Source organism: Molossus molossus, unplaced genomic scaffold, assembly GCF_014108415.1.
Source record: "Molossus molossus isolate mMolMol1 unplaced genomic scaffold, mMolMol1.p scaffold_m16_p_13, whole genome shotgun sequence".
NCBI lineage: Eukaryota > Metazoa > Chordata > Mammalia > Chiroptera > Molossidae > Molossus > Molossus molossus.
The window spans coordinates 40,970,633-40,997,210 of NW_023425348.1; the positions used below are offsets into that span (position 1 = coordinate 40,970,633).

General features: G+C 43.1%; 1 protein-coding gene across 5 annotated transcripts in view; it reads left to right on the top strand.

Moving 5' to 3' along the window:
* The first annotated feature begins 282 nt into the window (after positions 1-282).
* NARS2 (asparaginyl-tRNA synthetase 2, mitochondrial) overlaps positions 283-26,578 on the top strand; it is a 120,173-nt gene continuing 93,877 nt past the window's right edge. For 2 of the 5 annotated variants that reach the window (XM_036258822.1, XM_036258823.1), the window contains exons 1-5: positions 295-450; positions 3,239-3,348; positions 3,723-3,843; positions 6,734-6,874; positions 16,657-16,737. In XM_036258822.1, the coding sequence (XP_036114715.1) occupies positions 310-450; positions 3,239-3,348; positions 3,723-3,843; positions 6,734-6,874; positions 16,657-16,737 (594 nt within the window). In that variant the 5' untranslated portion in view covers positions 295-309. Of the gene's footprint in view, positions 451-3,238; positions 3,349-3,722; positions 3,844-6,733; positions 6,875-16,656; positions 16,738-20,848; positions 21,014-26,578 lie in introns of those variants that run through there. The other 3 variants (XM_036258821.1, XM_036258820.1, XM_036258824.1) reach the window with 3 other exon arrangements.

Here is a 26,578-nt window from a genome sequence, read left to right on the forward strand (position 1 = left end):
GTAGGTTTAGGAACCACGCGGGACCGTGGGGCGTCCCGGCCGCCGGCGGCACGTGGTGTCCTTTCTGCTTACGCCGCTGAATGTTTTGTCTCCGTCCCGCCCCCGGGGGAGAGGGAGACAGAGAGGCTCTTTGGGGACAGAGCTGGCCCCTAGGGGGAAGGCAGTAACCGGGGGGCTTTGGAGCATCTGAGCACAGGGCTGCAGCCCGGAATTTGGGGGCGGCCGAGAGGGGCGTGTCCCCCCCGCGGGGTCGGAACCGGCCAGGATCAGGGCTCGTGCCGCGGAGGGAGGGCCTGGGCCACCCGCGCGATGTTTGGGGCCCGGTGCCTGCTCCGAGCCCTGCGCTCCTGCTCCTCTGCTCCCTGCCCGAGACACAAGCCTTCGGCCAAACTGAGCGTGCGGGACGCTCTCGGGGCCCAGAACGCGAGTGGGGAGCGCGTTAAGGTTCAGGTTGGTGTATGGGAAAGGGATTTTTTTTTTTCTTTTTAGTGACTTATATGGCACATCCACATCTAGGCTTGCCTTGTACCCTCGGGTCAAACGACTGGCAGGGAAAGTTAGAAAACGTAGGCAGTCGCGTGCGCTCACACTCTTCTTTCATTGGCAACCATTACTTTTCGCAAAACTGTTGCAATGCCTAGAAAGCGCTCGAACTTAGCTGGGCACCAGGGCATTACCTGCAAACTTGTTCATCATACAGCAAAAGAAACGAAGGGGCCCCTTTTCCTTTGGCCCTTATGATGGATATACACAGTTATATCCTGATTGTCGAGCTAGCTCCTTGAGAGCAGAAAACATGACTTACCTGTCTTGGTATTCGCAGATGGCTGACGGTAATTATTTGTTCAACTAAACCATACCTTTCACTCGACGTGTAGCCATCTGTCTAAAATGGAGCTTTGCATATAATGTTTAATCAGCTAGGAAAAAGAGTGGAGTGTGGCAGTTTGAAAGAGCTCTGGAGTCAAGCTGCCTAGGTTTAAATCGTCTTATAGAAATTAAGGTAATAATAGTCCTTTAGCCGAAGATTAAGTAAGGTAATAGTTATAAGACATAGAACAGTGGTCCAGTCAGTAAACGTTATTATTTCTTGCTAATAATATTTGCAGCAGCTCCTCTTAAAGGAGCAGGCCAAGCAAGGTGGTTTGACCGTTTTATTAGATTGCTGAAACACACTGATGCAATTATTTTTGTTGTTTTCACGTATCCTTGACTTTTAGCAATATGACTAATCTACCCCTCTGCATTTCTTTGGGTTTCATATTCTCTCCTTGATCCACATCAAAATCTTTTCTTGAATTCACCTATTAATTCGACATACATTAATGATACCTTTTATGTGCTAGTCTACAGACGTCTCAAAGGTGAAAAGAACAACCTAGTGCCTAGATTAGAGGCTTTAATTTTAGCTAGCTACCTGACACTTGTACTTCTACTGAGCACTTAAAATTTGGGTAGTCTGAATTGAGAGGTGCTGTAAATAAAATATCAATTCTGAAGAACAAAAAGAATCCAAAATATTTTATATTAATTATATGTTGTTAATATAACGAGCATAATGGGTTAAATAAAATATTAAAATTAATTTCACCTGGTTTTATTTGTTTTATGTTTAATGTGACCACTAAAAAATGTAAAATTATTTATGTGGCTCACATATTTTTGTTGGACAGTCCTGGTCTAATAGGTAAAACAAGGCATTACAATGATATGATAGGTATTAGTGGTATAAATAAGGAACTTGGAGAGAACAGAGAGGGAAGTCCTAACTGTGAGGAAATCAAGGAAGACTCCTTTTCTTTAGGGTATGGTGGGGACACAAAGTAAGGGTCAGTACAGTCATGCACCACATAATGTTTCGATCAGTGACAGACCCATGAAAGACGTGGTCCCATAAGATTATAATGGAGTTGAAAAATCCCTATCACCTAGTGACTTGGTAACCTTATAACTAACATCATAGTGCAGGGCATTACATGTTTGTGGCGATGCTTATGTAAATCTACTTTGCTGCCAGTTGATTAAAGTTTAGCACATACAATTGTGTTCATAATCCTTCTAAGGATGATAAATATGTTGCTGGTTTGTGTATTTACTATACTGTATTTTATCATATTAGAGTCTGCTCTTTCTACTTATAACAAGTTTGCTGTAGAACAGTATGCCATGTTACACCTGCAGCTGCCACATACTTCTTGCATTTGCTGCATCTCTCAACTGGTGTCATTTTCTCTTGTGCTTGATTTAATCTCATGTTGTTTTGTGCAGTAACGTGTAGGTGTGTAGTAGCTATACCATTTAGATTTGTTTAAGTGCATTCTGATGTTCGCACAATGACAAAGTTTCCCAACAACGCAGTTCTCAAATATTTCTGTCATTAAGTGGTGCATAGCTGTATAGTTTTTCTAAGGAATGTTTACTGGTTAATCATATTCCACCAATTGTTTCACAGTTATTCAGTGTCTGCTGGAGGAATATTCTCCCTTACCTTCTCTGCTAGTTAAATGTAAGCTAGATGTGATAGATGAGCGAGCCATTTTCAATGTTAATCGGTCTACCTAAAGACATCTCATTTGTACTCAGACCTACCTGTCATTTAAATTCAGAGTGTATTAGCCCTGGCTGATTTGGCTGAGCGATTAGTGTATCGGTCCTTCAAGCTTGGGCCTTTTTTCCTCCAACATCTTCATGCAGCAATATCCCTCACCCATTCTTTGCTTCAATGTCTCTTAACTACTTGTAGCTTTTAACCTGATTATGGGTTAAAAACTTCTGTCATTAAACATTTTAAAGTTTAGAGTGTCTTTGGAAGTTTGTGTACTACTTAATGTGTTCATAATGAGAAGTGGGGTTTTTTTGTTTGTTTTATTAATTCTCACCCGAGGATATTTTTCCATTGATTTTTAGATAGAGCAGAAGGGAGAGAGGGAGAGAGAGAAACATCAATGTGAGAGAGACACATCAATCGGTTACCTCCTGCATGTCCCCAACCAGGGTTGGGATCACACCTGCAATAGAATGAGCTTTATTAACAGAACAAAACAAACGGTGGAATATCAAAGCTATATCTCACTGTGTTAAGAACCATATAAAAGTACATACACATAGGAGTAAATTAAAAGCAATCAATTTGTTAAGGGAGGATTATGGGGACATTCTTAATCTTCTATATGTATGTGTAATGGGAATGTAAAATGTTTGTTTTAAACTCACATTTAGAAATATTTTGCTTCGTTAGGGATGGGTTCGTTCAGTCCGATCTCAGAAGGAGGTCTTGTTCCTGCACGTAAATGATGGGTCATCTTTGGAAAGCCTTCAGGTTGTAGCAGATTCAAATTGTGACAGTAGGTGAGTTTAAAAAAAAAAGTGAGTCCTTTGATTTTGTGTTTTTTAATCTCTTCTGCCCCTCTCCCCTATTTCCCTAATCAAGTGTTCACATTGCATCCTGTGTGATCTTTCTAAACAAATCTGCTTTTCATAGTTTTGAGGCTCAAGTTCAAATACTTAGAATCAAGATCCTTCAAGCTTGGGCCTTACCTTCTGCTAACATCTTCATGCAACAATATTCCTCACTTATTCTTTGCTTTAGTGTCTCTTAACTACCTAATTATAGGTAAAAACTTCTATCATTAAACATTTTAATGTTCCTGTAGCAAGATTTGTATTAAAACGAGGGTTGCATGTAATGATATCTTGTTTATGCTGTGTTTTTGTTACTGTAGAGAACTGGCTTTTGGGAGTTCTGTGGAAGTTCAGGGCCAGCTGGTAAAAAGTTTATCCAAAAAGCAAAATGTGGAACTGAAGGCAGAAAAAATTGAAGTTGTTGGAAGTTGTGATCCCAAGGTATGTTTTCTGACACTTTTATTAGAGGCTGTTTAGACTTAATTAAAAACATTAACAATCTGTTTTAAGTGTGATTATTAGGAAGATGGCCCTTAGAACATGTTTTGATTGTGATTTCCCAGGTAACTGAAACAGGCAGTAGAGCCTAAGGAATATGGACAGAGTAGCAAAAAGTATGTATGTAGATGGCTGAGTCTTATGAGCGAGAACTACATATTGGTCTATGCATCTCTGTGGTGCCTGTCACAGTTGAAACTTGCCACTTTTACAAGCATGCCCAGTGACGGAGACATAACAGGGCAGGCCACGTTCTTAGGAAAGCTCTGTCTAGAAGTGACTTGCATGATCTAGAACTGTTATGTCCAATACGGTATCCATTAGCTACCTGTGGCTGTTTAATATTAAATCAATTAAAATTAAATTAAAAAATTCCATGCCTCAAGGTCATTAGCCACATTTCAAGTGCTCATTGGTCACATGCAGCTAGTGGCTACCATATTGGATAGCACAGATACAGAACACTTCTATTTTTCATAGAAAGTTCTGTTGGAGGGTGCTAGAGTATTGTAATGCTTGGGCTGAACAAAGAAATTGTACATTAAGCCCTGGCCGGTTTGGCTCAGTGGTTAGATCATCGGCCTGTGGTCCGGAGAGACCCGGGTTCGGTTCCCGCTAAGGGCATGTACCTCGGTTGCAGTTTGTCCCCGGCCCTGGTTGGGTCGTGTGGGTGGCAGCCACTCGATGTGACCCTTTCACATCGATGTTTCTCTCTCTCTCTCTTCCTCCCACTCTATCTCAACGAAATGTTGAAAAATGTCCTCTGGTGAGGATTAAAAAAAAAAAAAAGAAATTGTACATTAAGACATGTTTATCCCTGTTTCTTTTTTTGGGGGGGGGGGGGTTCAAATTAAGAGAGCTTTATTAGCCGTGTGGCGACTGTCCCATCCTACTCAGAGGAGAGAGCAGCCTCCCTGTTTCTGTAAGACTCTTCCGTTAATAGCTTTTTATTTGTAGCCTAATAAAGAGGTTAGCAAGAATAAAATAATAGATGATCAATCTAATGTCTTCAATTAGAGAAAATGAGGCCCAGCCAGGTGAAATGACTTACCCAACATGATAGAGCTGAAATTGATGTACTAACCATTTTAACTCCCTGTGGTTTTGTAATACTTGTCTTCAAATGTTTAATGAACAAAAAATGAGGGAATATAAGGAAATTGCATCATTTTAATTCATTTTGAGTTCTCTGGAATAACTGGAAGAAATTAAATATAGGCAATAAGAAAGAAAATGGGCAATGTCTTAAAAATGTCATTCTGGCCCTGGTAGGTTTGAATCAGCAGTTAGAGTGTCCACCTATGGACCAAAGTCAAGGGCTCTAGTACCTGGGTTGCAGGTTTGATCCCTGGCCCTGGTTGAGGTCGTACAGGAGGCAACCAGTCCATGTGTCTCTCTCACATTGATGTTTCTCTCTCTCCCTCCCTCCCACTCTGTCTAAAAAATCAATGGAAAAATATCCATTGATTTTGTTGTTGAGGATTAACAACAACAAAAAACTGTCCTTCAGAATAATTTTCTAAGAAATTCTAATTGACATGTAAAATCAAGAATCAGGTTCTGCCCTGACCTGTTTGGCCTAGTGGTTAAGAGTGTCAGCCAGCAGACCAAATAGTCACAGGTTTGATTCTCGTCAAGGACATGTACCTCAGTTGCAGTTCGTCCTGGCCCTAGTCGGGTCTTGCAGGAGGCATCTGGTCATGTGTCTCACCCACATCCATGTTCTCCCCGCCCCCTCCACTCTATCTGATGATAAATAGAAAAATATCCTTGGGTAGAGATTAAAAAAATAATAGCTCTGCAAAATAAACTGAAAATAATTTGGGAACTCAGAAGAATGGAGATGGTAACCATTTTTGTTTTTCCCTTTTTAGAGGGATATATGATCATTAAAAATGTACCATGTATTTTACTCTTCTTAAATTGTTCTCCCTTGGCTTCTGTGGGTGTTGATACCATCATCTTTTCTTTCCCTTCACTTCTGTCATTTTTAAGTATTCAGACATTAGGGAGTTCTGAACCCCTAGCTGTCCCCAGATTCCTGTTAATGTGGTTATATTTTCATTTTAGTAAGTGTGGAGCTTATTTCTACACAACGTAAATTAATACATGCATGAGGCCTAACAGAAATAGACAAGTCTAAAAGGCTGCTAGTATAGCTCTTTCACTTAACTTCTTTGTTATCTTTTTATTGAAACTGTAATTTTGGTCTGAAAGTCTGTTTCCGTCTTAATCTTATAACATGAGTGTGAGTAGGGTGGAAATTCTTCTAGGTAGTCATAATTTTCTTTAAAATTTTTGTAAATATACACTACTCTGCTAGATTCTTAGCAGTGCATGTTGGTAAACAGTGATTAACCAAGTGTTAACTAATTATGAATTATTTTGGACTTTCAAGACATTTGGGTGATTCTACTGTGTGTATACAGCTGTAGAAAACTATCTTAAATATCTACAATATTCTGAACTCTTGTGTGCCAAACAGTGGAACTATGTTACATAATTATATCCTAATCTCTCTATTTGTGAATGGTGATTGATAGCTAACAGAAATTTGGTAAATAACTGATTAGCCTCGGTGATATTAAGTGTATTTGCCCATGGTTCCACAGCTAATATGTAGTAGAGCAGAATTCAAACCCGCATCTCTGTGATTCCACCCCACCACCATGCTACTAACTGGTTGGAACTAATGTGGACTATATTCAGTTACATTAAGAAATAAAGAAGGAAACCATCTTAGTTTTGTTATAAAGCAGTACTATTTTTAAAATGCCCTGGAAACTATCTTTTTAGCTTCTAATTTGTTTTTGTTTTTTCAATTTACTGGCAGGATTTCCCTTTTAAATATAAAGAGAGGCCTACTCTGGAGTATCTGAGACAATTTCCTCACCTTCGATGTAGGACGAATGTCCTGGGTTCTATACTGAGGGTGCGCAGTGAAGCCACAGCTGCCATTCATTCTTTCTTTAAGGTAAGGTGTTTTGCTTCTCGGTGTTTTGTCTTATAAAGAAACTGAATAATTGTAACACTAGAATATCCTAAAAATTCTGGTTATTCCAAATACCCTTTACTCACATGGTACTTATTTTTGATAATTTAAGTTTTTCTCTTTATCACTAGTTCTAAGCAATTTGATTATGATGTGTCTTGGCACAGTTTTCTTTATGTTGCTCGTGTTTGGAGTTTGTTGAGTTTCTTGGATTGGTTCTTTTCCATTTTATCAATTTTTTAGACATTATTTTTTAAAATTTTTGTATGTTTCTTTCCTCCTTTGGGGATTTAAACTATCCAGATATTAAGCCACTTGATGGTATCACCAGAACTCACTGATGTTCTGATCTTTTCTTTTTTTTAATTCTTTTTTTCTTTATATATTTCTTTTGGATAATTTCTATTGCTATGTGTTCAAGCTTTTTTATCTTTCCTTCTACAACACCTAATTTGTTATTTCTATCCAGTGCATTTTGCATCTCACACATTGTAGATTTTATATCTAGATGTTTGATTTGGACCCTTTAAAAATATGAATCTTCCATTTCTCTATTTAACATTTGAACATATACAATATGGTTTTGAACATATACAATGCGGTAAACGTACTGTTTTTGTGTCCTTCTAATTTTAAGATATCTCTCAGTTTTTATTTATTTATCTCCTCATTATGGATTATGTTTCCCTGCCTCTTCTATTTGGTGCCAGACGTGTGAATTTTAAGGTTCTTAAGCTTTGTTCTGGTATGCAGTTATTTGGAAACTGTTTGGTCCTTTGGGCTTTGGTTTCAAGTAGGTCTGGATAAGTTCTCAGTCTAATTATTCCCACTACTGAGGCAAAACCTTCCCTGGTACTCTACCTAATGCTGTGTGAATGATGAGTTTTTCCAATCTGGCTTGTGGCTACAGACACAGTTTCCAGCCACATGTAAGCACCAGGCACAGTTTCCTCTGATCTTTTTGGGTGGTTCTTTCCCTGGCCTTGGATGGTTTCCTCACAAGCATTTGCTTGATTATTCCTCTACCTAATACTCCAGGTGACCCTCTACACATCTCTTGAGTTCTCTGCACAACTCTCGCCTCTCCGGTACTCTTTCTTGAATTTTAGCCCCTTTGGTCTCCTCAAGCTCTCAGCTCTGTCTCCTCAACTCAGGGAGTCTGCTGGGCTCCATTTAATTACTGCCCCCTGCCATGGCCTGGAAAACCTCAAGGTAGTGAGCTGGGCTACCGTTGGGGTTCACTGTGTTTGTTTCCATCTCTCAGAGATCACTCTCCTTTGTTGTCTGATATTCAGTGTCTTGAAAACCATTCTTTATTGTGGTTTACATGTAGGATTTTTTGATTAGTTGTTGTCTTTTTGGTTTTTTTCAGGTAGGATTATAAATCTGGTCCCTGTTTCTTTGTCTTGGTCATAGACATACTGTATATATACAGTAAGCACAACTTTTAAAGAGTTACTGGGGTTGATCAAGTAGATTGAGCTAATGACTAAAGGCATTTTGTCTAATTTAGCTTTGCTTTTCCACCATTTCCCCTGCCCCGGTAAAGCCACAGTGAAACGTAGTTGGTCAGTTGATGAGGTGAAGGGACCCTACTCCTGTGGATTGGGGGGGTGGGGGGGACGCCAAAGGCAAAGCTCAGTCTTATTCCATGTGGTTTTGGAACTCTTCCTATGCCACTTCTCCAGATCCAGCTAATTTTTTTTTTTTTTTTTAATCCTCCCTCGAGGATTTTTGTTCAGATAGAGTTGGAGGGAGAGAGAGAGAAAAAGAGAGAAACATCGATGTGAGAGGGACACATCGACTGGTTGCCTCCTGCACGACCTCAACCCGGGCCGGGGTGAACTGCAACCAAGGTACTGCCCTTGCCCGCAATTGAACCCGAGACTCATTGGTCCACGGGCCGATGCTTCAACTGCTAAGCCACACTGTCCAGGGCCAGATCCAGCTAATTTGCAGAGATTGTTTAATAGCATGTACCCTTCCCGATATCCAAAATCATGCAGGCCCTGATCTGTTGTAGCTTGCCCAGGGAGTTCTTACTGTTGAAAAAGCTCCTTCAGAGTTGATTTCTAGTAAAACAACTAAAGAACATCATAGCTTTAAAGCATATACTGTAATCTTGAATAAACAAAGGAAAATAAATCACATTATACAATATCATCCCATTCTAGTTGGAAAGGGGACATTGTAAACTTTCTTATGCAACTTCTATATGACTTTTCAATAGTGCTGAATCACACAAACAAAATTAGTTCAAATCTGAAAACGTTTTCCCCCTATGGCTCTAACAGCTAATAAAGTGGACCTGCTTTAATTCTGAAATAGTTGTATAGATTTCCAGCCACCAGGTGGTGGTATTGGCCATCCATTGACAAGTGGACTTCCACCTATTTTTATGCATTTCTTTACTTGAAGCTTTTGAAAATATGTAAATAATTTTAAAATAAGGGAAGAAACTAGAAAAATCTGAAGTCAGAAAATAACCAAAATAGTATATTAAAAAGACATTTGAAGTGGTTGAAAATACATTTTAGCGCTGTTGATGATAGTTATAAAGTAGATACTTTTTTGAGTGTTATAAATACACTTTTTAATTGTAAAGATATGGAAAATATAATCCTGATACCAACTTTTAGAGTGTTACCAATTTGTATGCATGACAGTTAGGATGGAATTATTTAAAGAACTCACAGGAGAGCTATAGGACATATTAAATATTCATTATATATTTTCTAGTATTTGGTACTAATTTCTGAGTTGTTACTCTACACTCCCTACAAGATGTTAATACTTAAAATGTAAAATCTTTATAAATTTCAAATCTAGAAGTATAGGGGGAAAATAAACTTGAGCAGTACCTTTTAGGATACTTGGAGCATCTAGAATTAATTTATTTTAGTTTGAGTATCCAAAGTGTTTTGTTTATAACTTGATTTTCTCATAAAATTGACACATTTTCTATGTACTAAAACTTGGCTATCTAGAATCCTCAAGGAATGAGTTATTTAGAAGAACTGAGTTTGTCAAATAACAGGACTATCTCTTCAGACACCAGTTCTAAATTCCAGCAGAAATTATCCTCCAATGTATTGCATACTTCCCTGGTTTCCTAAATTGAGCCGGAAGAACACAGTTGCCCCTTCTTCTTTTTTTCAATCCTCACCTGAGGACATTTTTCCATTTTTTGTTCAGGTAGAGTGGGAGTGGGAGAGAGGAACAGAGAGAGAGAGAGAGAGAAACGTCGACTTGAAAGGGACACATCGAGTGGCTGCCACCCGCACGACCAACCAGGGCCGGGGACAAACTGCAACTGAGGTACATGCCCCTAGTGGGAACCGAACCTGGGTCTCTCTGGACCGCAGGCCGAACGCTAAGCCAAACCGGCCAGGGCCAATTGCCCCTTCTTGATGAGTCAAGTTTCTTCCTTGAGTATCAGATTTTTCTTTCCTCCGTAGGGCAGTGCTTTCAGAGCCTGCCACACACGGGGCGGCGCATTCTTGGCTGCGCCTTTGAGTCCCTGTGAGTGCTTTTGTTTTTTCCCTTTTGCTTTTAGTTTTTGTTGCCAGTGGTGTACCTGTAACTAGCAATTGCTGCCATGTTTTTGTTTTGATTCTGACAAATAAGGATTCTCATTTTGGGTGTGTTAGAGAAAAATACAGTCCATGAGTCACTGAGTAGCGTGTATGGATGGGTCTTAGTACATGAATTTTATAATTTTCAGATACTCAGTGCCTTATAAAATATCTGATTCTGGAATGTGTAGCCATCAAAATATTTGAATATTTAGAGGTAGTGGGTGCAATCTGAAAAATTGAATGAAAGTGTGTGCTTTTGTGTTTGGTTCCTCCTCTGGCCTTCAGCCTTTCATTAGGAACCGCTTTGCTGGGGAACAGGGCAAGTGCTTCACGCTGGTTCCCCTGGAACCGCTGTGCTGGGGAACAGGGCAAGTGCTTCACGCTGGTTCCCCCTGGAACCGCTGTGCTGGGGAACAGGGCAAGTGCTTCACGCTGGTTCCCCTGGAACCGCTGTGCTGGGGAACAGGGCAAGTGCTTCACGCTGGTTCCCCCTGGAACCGCTGTGCTGGGGAACAGGGCAAGTGCTTCACGCTGGTTCCCCCTGGAACCGCTGTGCTGGGGAACAGGGCAAGTGCTTCACGCTGGTTCCCCTGGAACCGCTTTGCTGGGGAACAGGGCAAGTGCTTCACGCTGGTTCCCCTGGAACCGCTGTGCTGGGGAACAGGGCAAGTGCTTCACGCTGGTTCCCCCTGGAACCGCTGTGCTGGGGAACAGGGCAAGTGCTTCACGCTGGTGCCCCCTGGAACCGCTGTGCTGGGGAACAGGGCAAGTGCTTCACGCTGGTTCCCCCTGGAACCGCTTTGCTGGGGAACAGGGCAAGTGCTTCACGCTGGTTCCCCCTGGAACCGCTTTGCTGGGGAACAGGGCAAGTGCTTCACGCTGGTTCCCCTGGAACCGCTGTGCTGGGGAACAGGGCAAGTGCTTCACGCTGGTTCCCCCTGGAACGGCTTTGCTGGGGAACAGGGCAAGTGCTTCACGCTGGTTCCCCTGGAGCCGCTTTGCTGGGGAACAGGGCAAGTGCTTCACACTGGTTCCCCTGGAACCGCTGTGCTGGGGAACAGGGCAAGTGCTTCACGCTGGTTCCCCTGGAACCGCTTTGCTGGGGAACAGGGCAAGTGCTTCACGCTGGTTCCCCCTGGAACCGCTTTGCTGGGGAACAGGGCAAGTGCTTCACTCTGGTTCCCCTGGAACCGCTGTGCTGGGGAACAGGGCAAGTGCTTCACGCTGGTTCCCCTGGAACCGCTGTGCTGGGGAACAGGGCAAGTGCTTCACGCTGGTTCCCCTGGAACCGCTGTGCTGGGGAACAGGGCAAGTGCTTCACGCTGGTTCCCCTGGAACCGCTTTGCTGGGGAACAGGGCAAGTGCTTCACACTGGTTCCCCTGGAACCGCTGTGCTGGGGAACAGGGCAAGTGCTTCACGCTGGTTCCCCTGGAACCGCTTTGCTGGGGAACAGGGCAAGTGCTTCACGCTGGTTCCCCCTGGAACCGCTTTGCTGGGGAACAGGGCAAGTGCTTCACGCTGGTTCCCCTGGAACCGCTTTGCTGGGGAACAGGGCAAGTGCTTCACGCTGGTTCCCCCTGGAACCGCTTTGCTGGGGAACAGGGCAAGTGCTTCACGCTGGTTCCCCTGGAGCCGCTTTGCTGGGGAACAGGGCAAGTGCTTCACACTGGTTCCCCTGGAACCGCTGTGCTGGGGAACAGGGCAAGTGCTTCACGCTGGTTCCCCTGGAACCGCTTTGCTGGGGAACAGGGCAAGTGCTTCACGCTGGTTCCCCCTGGAACCGCTGTGCTGGGGAACAGGGCAAGTGCTTCACTCTGGTTCCCCCTGGAACCGCTGTGCTGGGGAACAGGGCAAGTGCTTCACGCTGGTGCCCCCTGGAACCGCTGTGCTGGGGAACAGGGCAAGTGCTTCACGCTGGTGCCCCCTGGAACCGCTGTGCTGGGGAACAGGGCAAGTGCTTCACGCTGGTGCCCCCTGGAACCGCTGTGCTGGGGAACAGGGCAAGTGCTTCACGCTGGTTCCCCCTGGAACCGCTGTGCTGGGGAACAGGGCAAGTGCTTCACGCTGGTTCCCCTGGAAAAGCTTTGCTGGGGAATAGGGCAAGTGCTTCACGCTGGTTCCCCTGGAGCCGCTTTGCTGGGGAACAGGGCAAGTGCTTCACGCTGGTTCCCCTGGAGCCGCTGTGCTGGGGAACAGGGCAAGTGCTTCACGCTGGTTCCCCCTGGAACCGCTTTGCTGGGGAGCAGGGCAAGTGCTTCACGCTGGTTCCCCTGGAACCGCTTTGCTGGGGAACAGGGCAAGTGCTTCACGCTGGTTCCCCCTGGAACCGCTTTGCTGGGGAACAGGGCAAGTGCTTCACGCTGGTTCCCCTGGAACCGCTTTGCTGGGGAACAGGGCAAGTGCTTCACGCTGGTTCCCCCTGGAGCCGCTGTGCTGGGGAACAGGGCAAGTGCTTCACGCTGGTTCCCCTGGAACCGCTTTGCTGGGGAACAGGGCAAGTGCTTCACGCTGGTTCCCCTGGAGCCGCTTTGCTGGGGAACAGGGCAAGTGCTTCACGCTGGTTCCCCTGGAACCGCTTTGCTGGGGAACAGGGCAAGTGCTTCACGCTGGTTCCCCCTGGAACCGCTTTGCTGGGGAACAGGGCAAGTGCTTCACGCTGGTTCCCCTGGAACCGCTTTGCTGGGGAACAGGGCAAGTGCTTCACGCTGGTTCCCCCTGGAACCGCTGTGCTGGGGAACAGGGCAAGTGCTTCACGCTGGTGCCCCCTGGAACCGCTGTGCTGGGGAACAGGGCAAGTGCTTCACGCTGGTTCCCCTGGAACCGCTTTGCTGGGGAACAGGGCAAGTGCTTCACGCTGGTTCCCCCTGGAACCGCTGTGCTGGGGAACAGGGCAAGTGCTTCACGCTGGTTCCCCCTGGAACCGCTTTGCTGGGGAACAGGGCAAGTGCTTCACGCTGGTTCCCCTGGAACCGCTTTGCTGGGGAACAGGGCAAGTGCTTCACGCTGGTTCCCCCTGGAACCGCTTTGCTGGGGAACAGGGCAAGTGCTTCACGCTGGTTCCCCTGGAACCGCTTTGCTGGGGAACAGGGCAAGTGCTTCACGCTGGTTCCCCCTGGAACCGCTTTGCTGGGGAACAGGGCAAGTGCTTCACGCTGGTTCCCCCTGGAACCGCTGTGCTGTGGAACAGGGCAAGTGCTTCACGCTGGTTCCCCCTGGAACCGCTGTGCTGGGGAACAGGGCAAGTGCTTCACGCTGGTTCCCCTGGAACCGCTGTGCTGGGGAACAGGGCAAGTGCTTCACGCTGGTTCCCCCTGGAACCGCTGTGCTGGGGAACAGGGCAAGTGCTTCACGCTGGTTCCCCTGGAACCGCTTTGCTGGGGAACAGGGCAAGTGCTTCACGCTGGTTCCCCTGGAAAAGCTTTGCTGGGGAACAGGGCAAGTGCTTCACGCTGGTTCCCCTGGAGCCGCTTTGCTGGGGAACAGGGCAAGTGCTTCACGCTGGTGCCCCCTGGAACCGCTGTGCTGGGGAACAGGGCAAGTGCTTCACGCTGGTTCCCCTGGAACCGCTTTGCTGGGGAACAGGGCAAGTGCTTCACGCTGGGTCCCCCTGGAACCGCTTTGCTGGGGAACAGGGCAAGTGCTTCACGCTGGTTCCCCTGGAACCGCTGTGCTGGGGAACAGGGCAAGTGCTTCACGCTGGTTCCCCTGGAACCGCTGTGCTGGGGAACAGGGCAAGTGCTTCACGCTGGTTCCCCCTGGAACCGCTTTGCTGGGGAACAGGGCAAGTGCTTCACGCTGGTTCCCCTGGAACCGCTGTGCTGGGGAACAGGGCAAGTGCTTCACGCTGGTTCCCCTGGAACCGCTTTGCTGGGGAATAGGGCAAGTGCTTCACGCTGGTTCCCCTGGAACCGCTGTGCTGGGGAACAGGGCAAGTGCTTCACGCTGGTTCCCCTGGAACCGCTGTGCTGGGGAATAGAGCAAGTGCTTCACGCTGGTTCCCCTGGAACCGCTGTGCTGGGGAACAGGGCAAGTGCTTCACGCTGGTTCCCCCTGGAACCGCTGTGCTGGGGAACAGGGCAAGTGCTTCACGCTGGTTCCCCCTGGAACCGCTGTGCTGGGGAACAGGGCAAGTGCTTCACGCTGGTTCCCCCTGGAACCGCTGTGCTGGGGAACAGGGCAAGTGCTTCACGCTGGTTCCCCTGGAACCGCTGTGCTGGGGAACAGGGCAAGTGCTTCACGCTGGTTCCCCCTGGAACCGCTGTGCTGGGGAACAGGGCAAGTGCTTCATGCTGGTTCCCCCTGGACCGCTTTGCTGGGGAACAGGGCAAGTGCTTCACGCTGGTTCCCCCTGGAACCGCTGTGCTGGGGAACAGGGCAAGTGCTTCACGCTGGTTCCCCCTGGAGCGGCTTCTGACAGGGCTCCCCCACTCCTGTTTATTTTCCACGTTTTCTGTCTCCTGTGTTCACTTTCTCTTTTATGGACTTCATTCTCAATGTGTTGTTATTCTTCCTTTGTGCCCTTTATAGCTTTTGGTGGTAATATTATGGACTTTGATATGTTAAGCCTTGCTAGCAGCATTAAGCCTTAAAAAGTCAGTGACACCTCTAGAAAGGTTTAACATTAGTTGAGTATTAAAAATAATTCCCACTACTCAAGTGATTTTTAAAAATCTCATAAAGTTACTTTCGTAAGATTTACAGTGTTGTTTCTTATGGCAGTTGACCAGTTCTAACTTTGGCAATTATATTTAGCCATTAAATTTTCTCTTCCCTCTCCTCCGCCCCCTCGCCACCCTCATTTCCTTTGGATTTTTCATTTCCTTTCTTTGTTTACTGCACTCATGCTCGTAGTTGCCTGCATTCGTGTGGAATAAATGATTTGTGTCCATAATTCTCAGCTCCTAAGAGCAAACTTTGTTTCATTCATTCTCTAGCATGTGCTCTGCGCAGCACCTCCAGGTATGTTGCTCCCAGATTAAGTACATATCTGAGTACTTGCATAGACTCCTAATTTAGAGTTTGAATATTTAATCTGTCTACATCATAAGGCACCTTGTTAACTGAATACTTTGTATCTTAGCCAGAATACTTTCACCTTTTTATGAAGGAGGGGGCAAACTTGGGAGGTCCCTGGTAACACACTGAGACGTTTTACATTCCACCAGTGATAAGCAGAATTTAGCAGAGATTAGAATTGTATTATATGAATTTAGTATTGATTTCAGGACCACAGCTTTTCCATTAAACACATACTATTCTGCCTTTGCAGCCTAAGTGCCCTTTAGCTACCTCTACCCCCACCCTGCAACATTTATGCTGAATGTAACCTTTTGCCTATATCCATAGTCAAATGAAAGAAGCTTAACCTTGAAGTTGTTGGGTTATTTCAGTCCTACTAGCAACAGCTTTTGTGGTTCACTAATGGAAATAGTCTCAGACTTTGCAGTGGAAAAATTGCCGTCGGGCGCCTCAGTGATGGATGGATTTGCTGCTGGGAACCCTCCTTGAGGCAAAGGAAGCGCACTGCTAGCGCTGCCAGTGCCCCTGCCGTCAGTCTCGGACATCCTAAAACCATTTCGGCCTCGTTTGCTGTGTATTTCTGTAGTCCCTACTTGTCCACCGTAGTTTTTCTCCTTTCCGATGGTTTATTGCAATTTAGGTTCTCATTGCAAAATAACTGATTTTTACATTGACTACTTTGTATCCCTTAGCAATGTGGGCAACACTATTACACATTAAGCTTAAGGTAGGGTGTGTGTGTGTGTGTGTGTGTGTGTGTGTGTGTGTGAGAGAGAGAGAGAAATCACTGCCAGTAGGTTAGAAAAGTGGAAGAAGAGTGGTACTGTTATCAGAGAGAGACCTTGAAGACCTAGGTTTCAGTCACAGCCACCACTGACTAGTTGTGTGAGTTGCCAGTTAACCCTTTCTGGGCCTCAGTGTCCTTACCTTTGACATGAGGAGATTGGACTAGATACTGTCTAATTCATTTCCCGATTTAAAATTATCTGTGTTTCTTTGCCTAGTTAAAACTCAGCTTGATATTTCAGTAGTTTTACTTGGGAGTTAGGAAGGGGTTTGATATGGCATTCTCTTAATGCTGTTTTAATAGTATAATGATATATGTTCTTGGAATTGTTTCATATACACATATACTGAAAAAAAAGTGGCTTTTCTTTTTCTTCCAGGACAGTGGCTTTGTGCATATTCATACTCCAATAATCACATCCAATGACTGTGAGGGGGCTGGAGAACTCTTCCAAGTTGAAGTAAGTTGTGCTTTCCATCTTGGGGGATGTATTGCTCTCTGCTCTTTTTCATCTGAGCGTTTATTTTAAATTTCATGAGTTGTGTGGATAGACCGTGACCAGAACCTGAGATTTTTTTCAATAGTGATCCTTAAAAAAATATGTGGAAAATTCGAACTTCTCTGATTCCTGTCCTACCAGCTGCACTACGTACATTGTGACTAAAAGGAGTAGATTTGTAGTCTGACACTCCATTTGCTTTTTTTATGGAGAAATTTGAAGAGACTAATAAAGATTCTAAGATATCTTCTGTGAAAATTCAACCCCCAGTTAATATTTTTGGATGTAAGTCATATTTTGAAAGATGAATTAAAATAGAAGAGTATATATGTTGAGAGTATACTCAGAGTCTCTAAAAAGTACATTTTTCATGAGAAGTGGTTTTTCTGACAGGTATAGGGTGATATATCATTGTTTTAATTTGCATTTCTCTGATGATTTAGTGACATTGAGCATCTTTTCATCTGCCTTTTGGCCATCTTTATGTTCTCTTTGGAAAAATGTCTAGTCAGGTCCTCTGCCTACTTTTTAATTGAATTGTTTCTTTTTCTTTTTTTTTTTGTTTTTGTTTTTGTTTTTTGGTGTTGTTAAGTTATATGAGTTCCATATATATTTTGAATATTAACACCTTATTTGATATGTCAGTGGTGAATATCTTCTCCCATTCAGTAGAATGTCTTTCTGTTTTGTTGATGGTTTCCTTTGCTGTATAAAAACTATTTAATTTGATATAGTTTCATTTGTTTATTTTTTCTTTTGTTTACCTTGCCTGAGGAGACATATCCAAAAATTTACATATTGCTACCAGTGATGTCAAAGAGTTTACTGCTTATATTTTCTTCTAAGAGTTTTATGTTTTCAGATCTTAAATTATAGTTTTTAATCAATTTTTAGTTTAGTCTTATATATGGTGTGAGAAAGTGATCCAGTTTCATTCTTTTGTGTATCTGTCCAGTTTCCCCCACACTATTTATTGAAGAGACTGTCTTTATTTCATTTTATATTCTTGCCTTCTTTGTTATAGATTAATTGACCGTACAGACATGGGTTTATTTCTGGGCTCTGTTCTGTTTCATTGATCTATATGTCTGTTTTTATGCCAATACCATGCTGTTTTGATTACTATAGCTTTGTGGTATAGTTTGATATCAGATAGTGGACATCCTTGTTTTGTACCTGCAACTTTGTTCTTTCTCAAGATTGACTTGGCTATTCAGGTTCTTTTGTAGTTGTATATAAATTTTATGGTTCTTTGTTCTAGTTTTGTGGAAAAAATGCCATTGATACTTATATAGGGATTTCATGGACTCCGTAGACTGCTTTGGTTATTATGGACATTTTAACAGTGTTAATTCTTCCTATCCATGAGCACAGTATATCCTTCCATTTATTTATATTCTCTTCAATTTTATTCTGGAATGCCTTAAATTTTTCCAAGTATAGGCTTTTTACCTCATGGTTAAATTTATTCCTAGGTGTTTTATTCTTTTTGATGGCAATTGTAAATGGGATTGTTTTCTTAATTGCTCTTTCCAGTATTTCATTATTGGTGTATAAAAATGCAGCCTATTTCAGAATGTTAATTTTGTGCTCTGCTGCTTTACTGAAGTAATTTATTAGTTCCAACAGTTTTTTGGTGAAATCTTTTTTTTTTTTTTTTTTTATCCTCACCCGAGGATATTTTTCCATTTTTTGTACAGATAGAGTGGGAGGGAGAGAGAGGAAGGGAGAGAGAGAGAGAAACATCGACGTGAAGGGACACATCGAGTGGCTGCCACCCGCACAACCAACCAGGGCCAGGGACAAACTGCAACTGAAGTACGTGCCCTTAGCGGGAACCGAACCCGGGTCTCTCCGGACTGCAGGCCGACGCTCTAACCGCTGAGCCAAACTGGCCAGGGCGGTGAAATCTTTTTTTTTTTTTTATCCTCACCTGAAGACATTTTTTGCATTTATCTTGAGGGAGAGAGGAGGGAGGAGGGGGAGAGAGAGAGAGAGAGGAGAGGAGAGGAGAGGAGAGGAGACATGAGAGAGGAGAGAGAAACATCGACGTGAGAGAGACACATTGAGTGGCTGCCACCCACACGGCCCCAACCAGGGCCGGGGACAAACTGCAACCGAGGTTCATGCCCTAAGCGGGAACCAAACCCGGGCCTCTCTGGTCTGCAGGCTGATGCTCTAACTGCTGAGCCAAACTGGCCAGGGCTTTTGGTGAAATCTTTAGGGTTCTCACTGTATAGTATGGTATCATTTGAAGATACATAATAACAGTTTTACTTCTTACTTTCCAATTTAGATGCTTTTTATTTCTTTTTCTTGTCTGATTGTTGTGGCTAGGACTTCCAATAATACTACATTGAATAAAAGTAGTGAAAGTGGGCATCCTTGTCTTGTTCCTGATCTTAGAGAAAAAACTTTTAACTTTTTATCATTGAGTATGATGTTGGCTGTGGATTTGTCATATGTGGCCTTTATTATGTTGAGGTATATTCCTTCTATCTGCACTTGGCTGAGAATTTTTTGTAAAATGGATGTTGAATTTCTGTTAAATGCTTTTTCTGCATGTCTTGATATGAATATATGATTTTGTTGCTGTTGTTGTTAATCCTCACCTGAGGATAATTTTTTCATTGGTTTTTTGTTTGTTTGTTTGTTTGTTTGTTTGTTTAAGAGAGAGTGGAAGGGAGGGGAGCAGGAGGAGAGAGAGAGAGAGAGAGAAAGAAACATCTATGTGAGAGAGGGACACATTGATTGGTTGCCTCCTGCATGTGCTGGGGATCAAACCTGCAACCCAGTTATGTGCCCTTCACCAGGAATCAGACCCATGACCCTCCAATGCATAGGCCAGTGCTTTAACCACTGACCCATGCTAATCAGGGCTGATCATGTGATTTTTATCCTTCATGTTTTATGTGCTGTATCACATTAATTGATTTGCAGATATTGAACCAGCTTTACATCCCGGGAATAAATCCTGGGATTATAGAGTATTGTATTGCTGAATTTGGTTTATTAATATTTTCTTGAAGATTTTTGCATCTATGTTCATCTAGGATATTGGCCTATAATTTTTTAATTTTTGTTTTTGTAGTGCTGTCATCTAGTTTTGGTATGAGGGTAATTTTGACATCATAAAATAAGTTTGGAAGCCTTTCCTGCTCTTCAGTTTTTTGGAGTAATTTGAGAAGAGTTATTCTTTAAATGTTTGGTAAAATTCAGCTGTGAAGCCATATGCTCCAGGACTTTTATTTGTTGGGAGTTTTTTTTTATTATTATTACTAATTTAATATTGTTAGTAGATATCAGTCTGTTCTGATTTTCTGTTTCTTCCCGATTCAGCCTTGGAAGATTGTATGTTACTAGAAATTTATCTGTTTCTTCTTGGTTATCCAATTTTTGGTATATAATTGTTGATAGTATTTTCTTTTTATTTTTTGTTTTTATTGCTTTTTTTGGGGGGGGGGGGGGAGAGAGATATCAATGAGAGAAAGAAACAGTGATCTGCACACCCCTCCACTGGGAATCAAGCCCCAAACCCAGTCATGTGCCCTAACTGGGAATCAAACCGGCAACCTCTTGGTGCATGGAACAACACTCAGTCCACCGAGCCACACCAGCTAAGGCTCTGGGTTTTCTTTTTGCCTTTTGCTTTCAGCTTTCGAACAGTTACCACTTATATGCAAATGTGTTAGTCATATTTAAGCTTTTAATTACAGTTCTTCTATGCCAAGGTGTGACAGATAAATGGTTACACATTATGAAATTAAATTAGACTGAGAAAATCTAAGAGTAGTACTTCATATAATAGGAACACTACTCACGTCTAGACTTTATACACTTAAGTCCTTTTTAAAGTGAAGAAGGAGCCCTGGCCAGTTTGGCTCGGCGGTTGGAGTGTCGTCCCGTGGACAAGAGAGTCCCAGGTTCGGTTCCTGCTGGGGGCACATACCTCAGTTGCAGTTTGTCCCCGGCCCCAGATGGGGTCGTGTGAGTGGCGACCACTCAATGTGTCTCTCTCATATTGATGTTTCTCTCTCTCTCTTTCCCCCTCTTCCTCTCACACTATCTGAAGATAAATGCAAAATAAATAAATAAAGTGAAGAAGGAACTGAAAGTGTAAGGCTGTTAAATGGAACCCACAGAGACGTGTAATCTTATATCTGAATTTCATACTGTGGACACTCATACTGAGAGTCTGATACTGAATCTCATACTGTTGAATGAAGTTCGATATTAGGTTGGTTTGCTCTTTTTATTATTTTGGTTGTGTGTGTATCATAAAATTTATCATTTTAAGTGTACAATTCAATATCATTAATTATATTTACAGCGTTCTATAACCATCACCATTATTTCTAGGACTTTTTCATCACCCTTACAGAAACCCTCTACCAGAAGCTCTCCATTCCCTCACCGTAGCCCCTTCTGACCTCTACTCTACTTTTTGTCCCTGGATTTCTCTATCTAGATATTTTATATAAATGGCATCATACAGTATGTGGCTTTTCATGTCTGGCTTCTGTTGTAGCATGTATCAGAATTAAATTTCTTTTCATTAGTGAACAACATTCCATTGTATGATTATACCACATTCTGATTAACCATTTGCTTATGTATTTATTTATTTATTTATTTATTTAGGTCCATGCCCCTAGCAGGAACCGAACCTGGGACTCTCTGGTCTGCAGGCCGATGCTCCAACTGCTGAGCCAAACTGGCCAGGGCCATTTGCTTATTGATAGACACTATGTTTTGTCCACCTTTGGCTATTATGAATAATGTTGTTCTGAACATTTGTGTACAGGTTTTTGTTTGAACACCTGTTTTCAATTCTTTTTTTTGTTTTGTTTTAATCCTCAACCAAGGATATTTTTCCATTTATTTTCGGATAGAGTGGGAGGGAGTGAGGTAGGGAGAGAGAAAAACAGAGAGAAACATCCATACAAGAGAGACACATTGATGAGTTGCCTCCCACAGGACCCCAACCAGGGCCAGGACCAAACCGCAGCAGAGGTACATGCCCTTAACCGGAATCAAACCCACGACGCTTTGGTCCAAGGTTCCACGCTCTAACCCTTGAGCCAAACTGGCCAAGGCTGTTTTCAGTTCTTCTGAGTAGACATTTAGAAGTGGAATTGCTGGGTCATGTGGTTATTTTACATTTAACTTACTGAAGACTGCCAAATTATTCTGCACAGTGGCTGGACCATACTGCATTATCACCAGCAACGCACGAGGGTTCCACTTCCACCGCATGCTCTCCCGTGCTTGTTAGTATGGGTTTTTCCCAGCGCCTGTTATCCTCACCTCCTAGTGGATGTGAAGTGGTATCTCATGGTGCTATGGATTTGTACTTCCCTAATGACTAAGGAAGTTGAACATCTTTTTGTGTGCCTATTACCATTTGTGTATCTTTGGAGAAATGTCTTTTGCCCATTTTTAAATTAGTTTTTTGTCTTTTTGTTGTTTAGTTTTAGGAGTTTCTTATTCTAGATACAAGCTTATCCCCCCCTTCTTCCCCCAACCCAGCTGTGTGAAGCCTCTGATGTTGCACCTCAGGGGGCACAGCCTCAGCTATGCCCACTGTCATCCTGAGATGGCATTGGTTCTGGCAGGGCTCTCTTTGGCTGTCTCTTTCCCAGACCACACTCAACTCATAAACTTCACAGTTGCAAGCTGATTTAGCAGGAACTAGGCAGAAGAAAGGCGCCCCCCTCTCTCTGCTGCACTCAGCCGAAACTTCACTTTAGGACAAGTAGCTGTGGGCAACATGAGAAATGCTGGCATGTTGCTCGTCCCGCTAAGATGGTCCTCTCAGTGCTCGGGGTCAGAAGAACCCTGTGTCCTTGGCTGTATCATTCTGGATGAGAATGATGCATGCTGAGCTGTGGTGGGCAAGGGGGGGAGTGAGTTGTCATTCAAACACCACCAATGTTCCTAGTCCTTACCAAGTTTTAGTACATTTTGTTGAATAGATGTTTCTCATTTGCTGTATGCCCTTGTCTGATTTTGCTGCTTTTCTGGGCCTGGAGCTGAAATACAACTGAGGCTTAGATGTTATCTCCAGGAGGAAAGGTCAGGGGATCCAAACCATATGACTGGTGATGCTAGGTGAGGAAAGGTCACCCTGGGGGCCAGGTCCCACCCTACAGTTGTCCATTACTAGGTGCCTGGGGCTTTTCACCCTGGCGACCTTCTGTACCTGGCCCATCATCCTTGCTTTGCTCATGTCTGTCTGACTACCTACCACGTGACTAACACTATGCTCATAGGTTGTAAGAATTACTTGAAATAACATATGAAAACTTAAAATTGCTATTAAAAAATAAGGAAAACTTAACATGCAGGAGGAGGCTGATGTAAGCACTCAAAGTTTCTCTTTTTCAAACTGTTGTGTATTCTAGAAATGGTAACAAGAGGTTATTGGACCTGAAATTTTGATGCTTGTAAATTTTTATGGCTAGGTTATTTATGGCACACATCATTTTAGTTCTGCCTGCTGTCTTCACTTTTTAATACTCTTACATGTTTCTTTTCAACTTTTTGGATTGTTTGAGGACAAACCCAGGTTAGACCTTTTTTTTTTTTTTTTTGCATTTATTTTCCGATAGAGTGGGAGGGAGAGAGGGAGGAAAAGAGAGAAACATTGATATGAGAGAGACACATCGAGTGGTTGCCACCCACATGACCCCAACCAGGGCCAGGGACAAACTGCAACCAAGGAACGTGCCCTTAGCAGGAACGGAACCCAGGACTCTCTAGTCTGTGGGCCGATGCTCTAACTACTGAGCCAAACCAGCCAGGACCAGGTTAAACCTTTTTTCAAAACAATTCTTTTTCACCCTGGCTGATTTGGCTCAGTGGTAGAGCATCAACCCGTGGACCAATGAGTCCTGGGTTCGATTCCAGTCAAGGGCATGTACCTCTGTTGCGGTCCCCGGCCCTGGTTGCGGTTGTGCGGTAGGCAACTAGTTAATGTGTCTCTCTCCCGTCGATGTTTCTCTCTCTCTGTCTTGCCCTCTTTCTCTACCTGAAGATAAATAGAAAAATATCCTCAGGTGAGGATTAAAACAAAAATTCTTTTTCTGCTTATGTTAATATTTTCCTTCTTCCGGCTCTTGCACTGTGCTCAGTTGCTGTAGCCTGTTTTAATATTCACTTGTTCTTGAATGGTTTTTTGACATCAATTTTGTTTTCTCATCTAGATTGTAAGCTCCTTAGGGGAAAGACTGTCATCCATGCTACCTATTATAGGTGGAACATTTGGGTACATGTTGATTATTATTTTCTGTGGGCTCTTTTGTTTGCAGAACTTTCAGCCTTAAGACTTGTTATTTTCTTTTCTGTGAGAATGTCTTTTGCTCTAGTTAAGGTCCTGTTTCTGCATGTGAAAAATGCCTAGGGCATATTTAGGAAGATAGATAAGAGACTCAACAATAATGTTTGCCCCTGGGCATAGGGCCTACTGTTCTGTATTCTTTGAATTTTTGATCATATGTATGTGTTACTTACAAAAAAAAGATAATAGCCACTCCGTTGAGCATTGACCCATGCACCAAGAGGTCACTGGTTCGATTCCCGGTCAGGACACATGCCCAGGTTGTGGGCCCAATCCCCCATGGGGGGCATGCAGGAGGCAGCCAGTCGATGTTCTCGCTCATTGATGTTTTTATCTCTCTCTCCCTTCCTCTCTCTCTAAACCAATAAAGAAAAAAAATTTTTTTTAAATAATATAACCTTGGCCAGTTTGGCTCAGCGGTTAGAGTGTTGGCCCGTGGACCAATGAATCCTGGGTTCAGTTCTAGTCAAGGGCATGTACCTTAGTTGCAGTTTGGTAGGCCCAGGTCAGGGTCATGCAGGAGTCAACCAATCAATGTGTCTCTCTCACATTGATGTTTTTCTCTCTCTCCCTCTCTCTCTCCCCCTCCCACTCTGTCTGATGATAAATAGAAAGATATCCTCGAGTGAGGATTAAAAATATATATATAAAATATATATAAAATATACACAAGTCAGAAGTTACAGAATTCCGTTTCCTCTCACCCCAGACTCATAGCTACACTGCTCTTTCCCATAGACAGTCACCGTGTACTTATTCCTCTCCAGAGAGTTTATACCAGCTTTTATTTCTGTTAGCAATATGTGTGAGTTCTCTTTCTTATGAATTAGCTGTCAGAGTGTGTTACCAAAATTTTAAACTCTTTCTCCAACTTTAACGTGATGTATTACTTCTTCAATTCAAAAAGAAAGTGCCACGCTATGTAAAGAGAAGCAAGTCTGCTTCCAGGGGCACTGAGAAGAGGACTGACCGGGAAGCCGCTGTGCTCTCACTCAGGTTGTGTTTTTGCCACTTCTATTGTGAAGTGAGGATCTGGTGAATTAACACCATGATAAGAAAAAAAAATTCCCGTAGATTCTGAACTGATACAGCCTGCTGCTGCTGCTTCCTGTTCAGAAGACTGAGCTATTCCTTCCACCCTCTGGCATCCGCCAAATGGAGTGTATTCTTAAAATGGTCTGATCCCCATCAGACACACACTAGACTAAAATGGCACTATTTGATTCATCCTATAAATATTTGGTAAGCTGCCTTTTTTGTTAAAAGTCCTGTGCTAGTGCTATTTGACTTACAAAGTTATTTCCGTTCTGCCTCTCGGCAGCATGAATTTGCAAGATATTTTTAAATGGAAAAACAAAATTCTACAATAATAAATGCCACCAAAATAGTGTGAATTTGATTTGCATTTCTCCAATAGCTACTGAAGTTGATTATCTTTTCATATATATATTGGCCATTTGTATGTCTTCTTGGGAGAGGTGTCTGTTCAGGTCCTCAGAGGGGCCGAGACATGGAGACAGCCAGAGTGTCCTTCGATAGAGGATTGGATAAAGAAAATGTGGTACATATATACACAATGGAATACTACTCAGCCATAAGAAGAGATGAGATAGTGCCATTTGCAACAACATGGGTGGACCTTGAGACCATTGTGCTAAGTGAAATAAGTCAGGCAGAAAAAGCTAAGAACCAAATGATTTCACTCATATGTGGGATATAAAACTAAAACTCATAGACACAGACAACAGTAAGGTGGTTACCAGAGGGAAGGGGATGGGGGGGCAGTAAAAGGTAAAGGGGGCCTAATATATGGTGATGGGAGATGGTTTGACTTGGGGTGGTGGGCACACAATGCACCATACAGATCATGTATCATGGAAAAATGTATACTTGAAACCTATATGATCAACCAATGTTACCCCAATAAACTTAATTTAAAAAGAAATAAAAATTAAAGTATTATGTAACTAGGATCATACACTAAAATAATGTGAATGTGAAAGCCATATGAAAAGCAAATTGCAAATATTATACAGATATATTTTAAGTCAAATCATTAAGAATATTTAAAAATCCTGTGTAATCTAAACCCAATTATGTTTAGGTTCATAATTTTAAAATAGTTTTCATTTGATTCAGATGCCAGTAATTTTTTTTTTTTAATCCTCACCTGAGGATATTTTTCCATTGATTTTCAGATGAGGGGGTGGGGAAGAGAGAAACATCAATGTGAGAGAGACACATCAACTGGTTGCCTCTCACATGACCCCAACCAGGGCTGGGGATTGAACCGTAACCGAGAGTCATGCCCTTGACAGGAATCAAACCCACGATTCTGGTCTGGGGGCCAATGCTCTAACCACTGAGCCAAACCGGCCAGGGCCCGATGCCAATATTTTAACCTGAGGATAGATCAGACTAATAAGAACATCCAACTTTTACAAAGTACGTTAAGTCCACTAG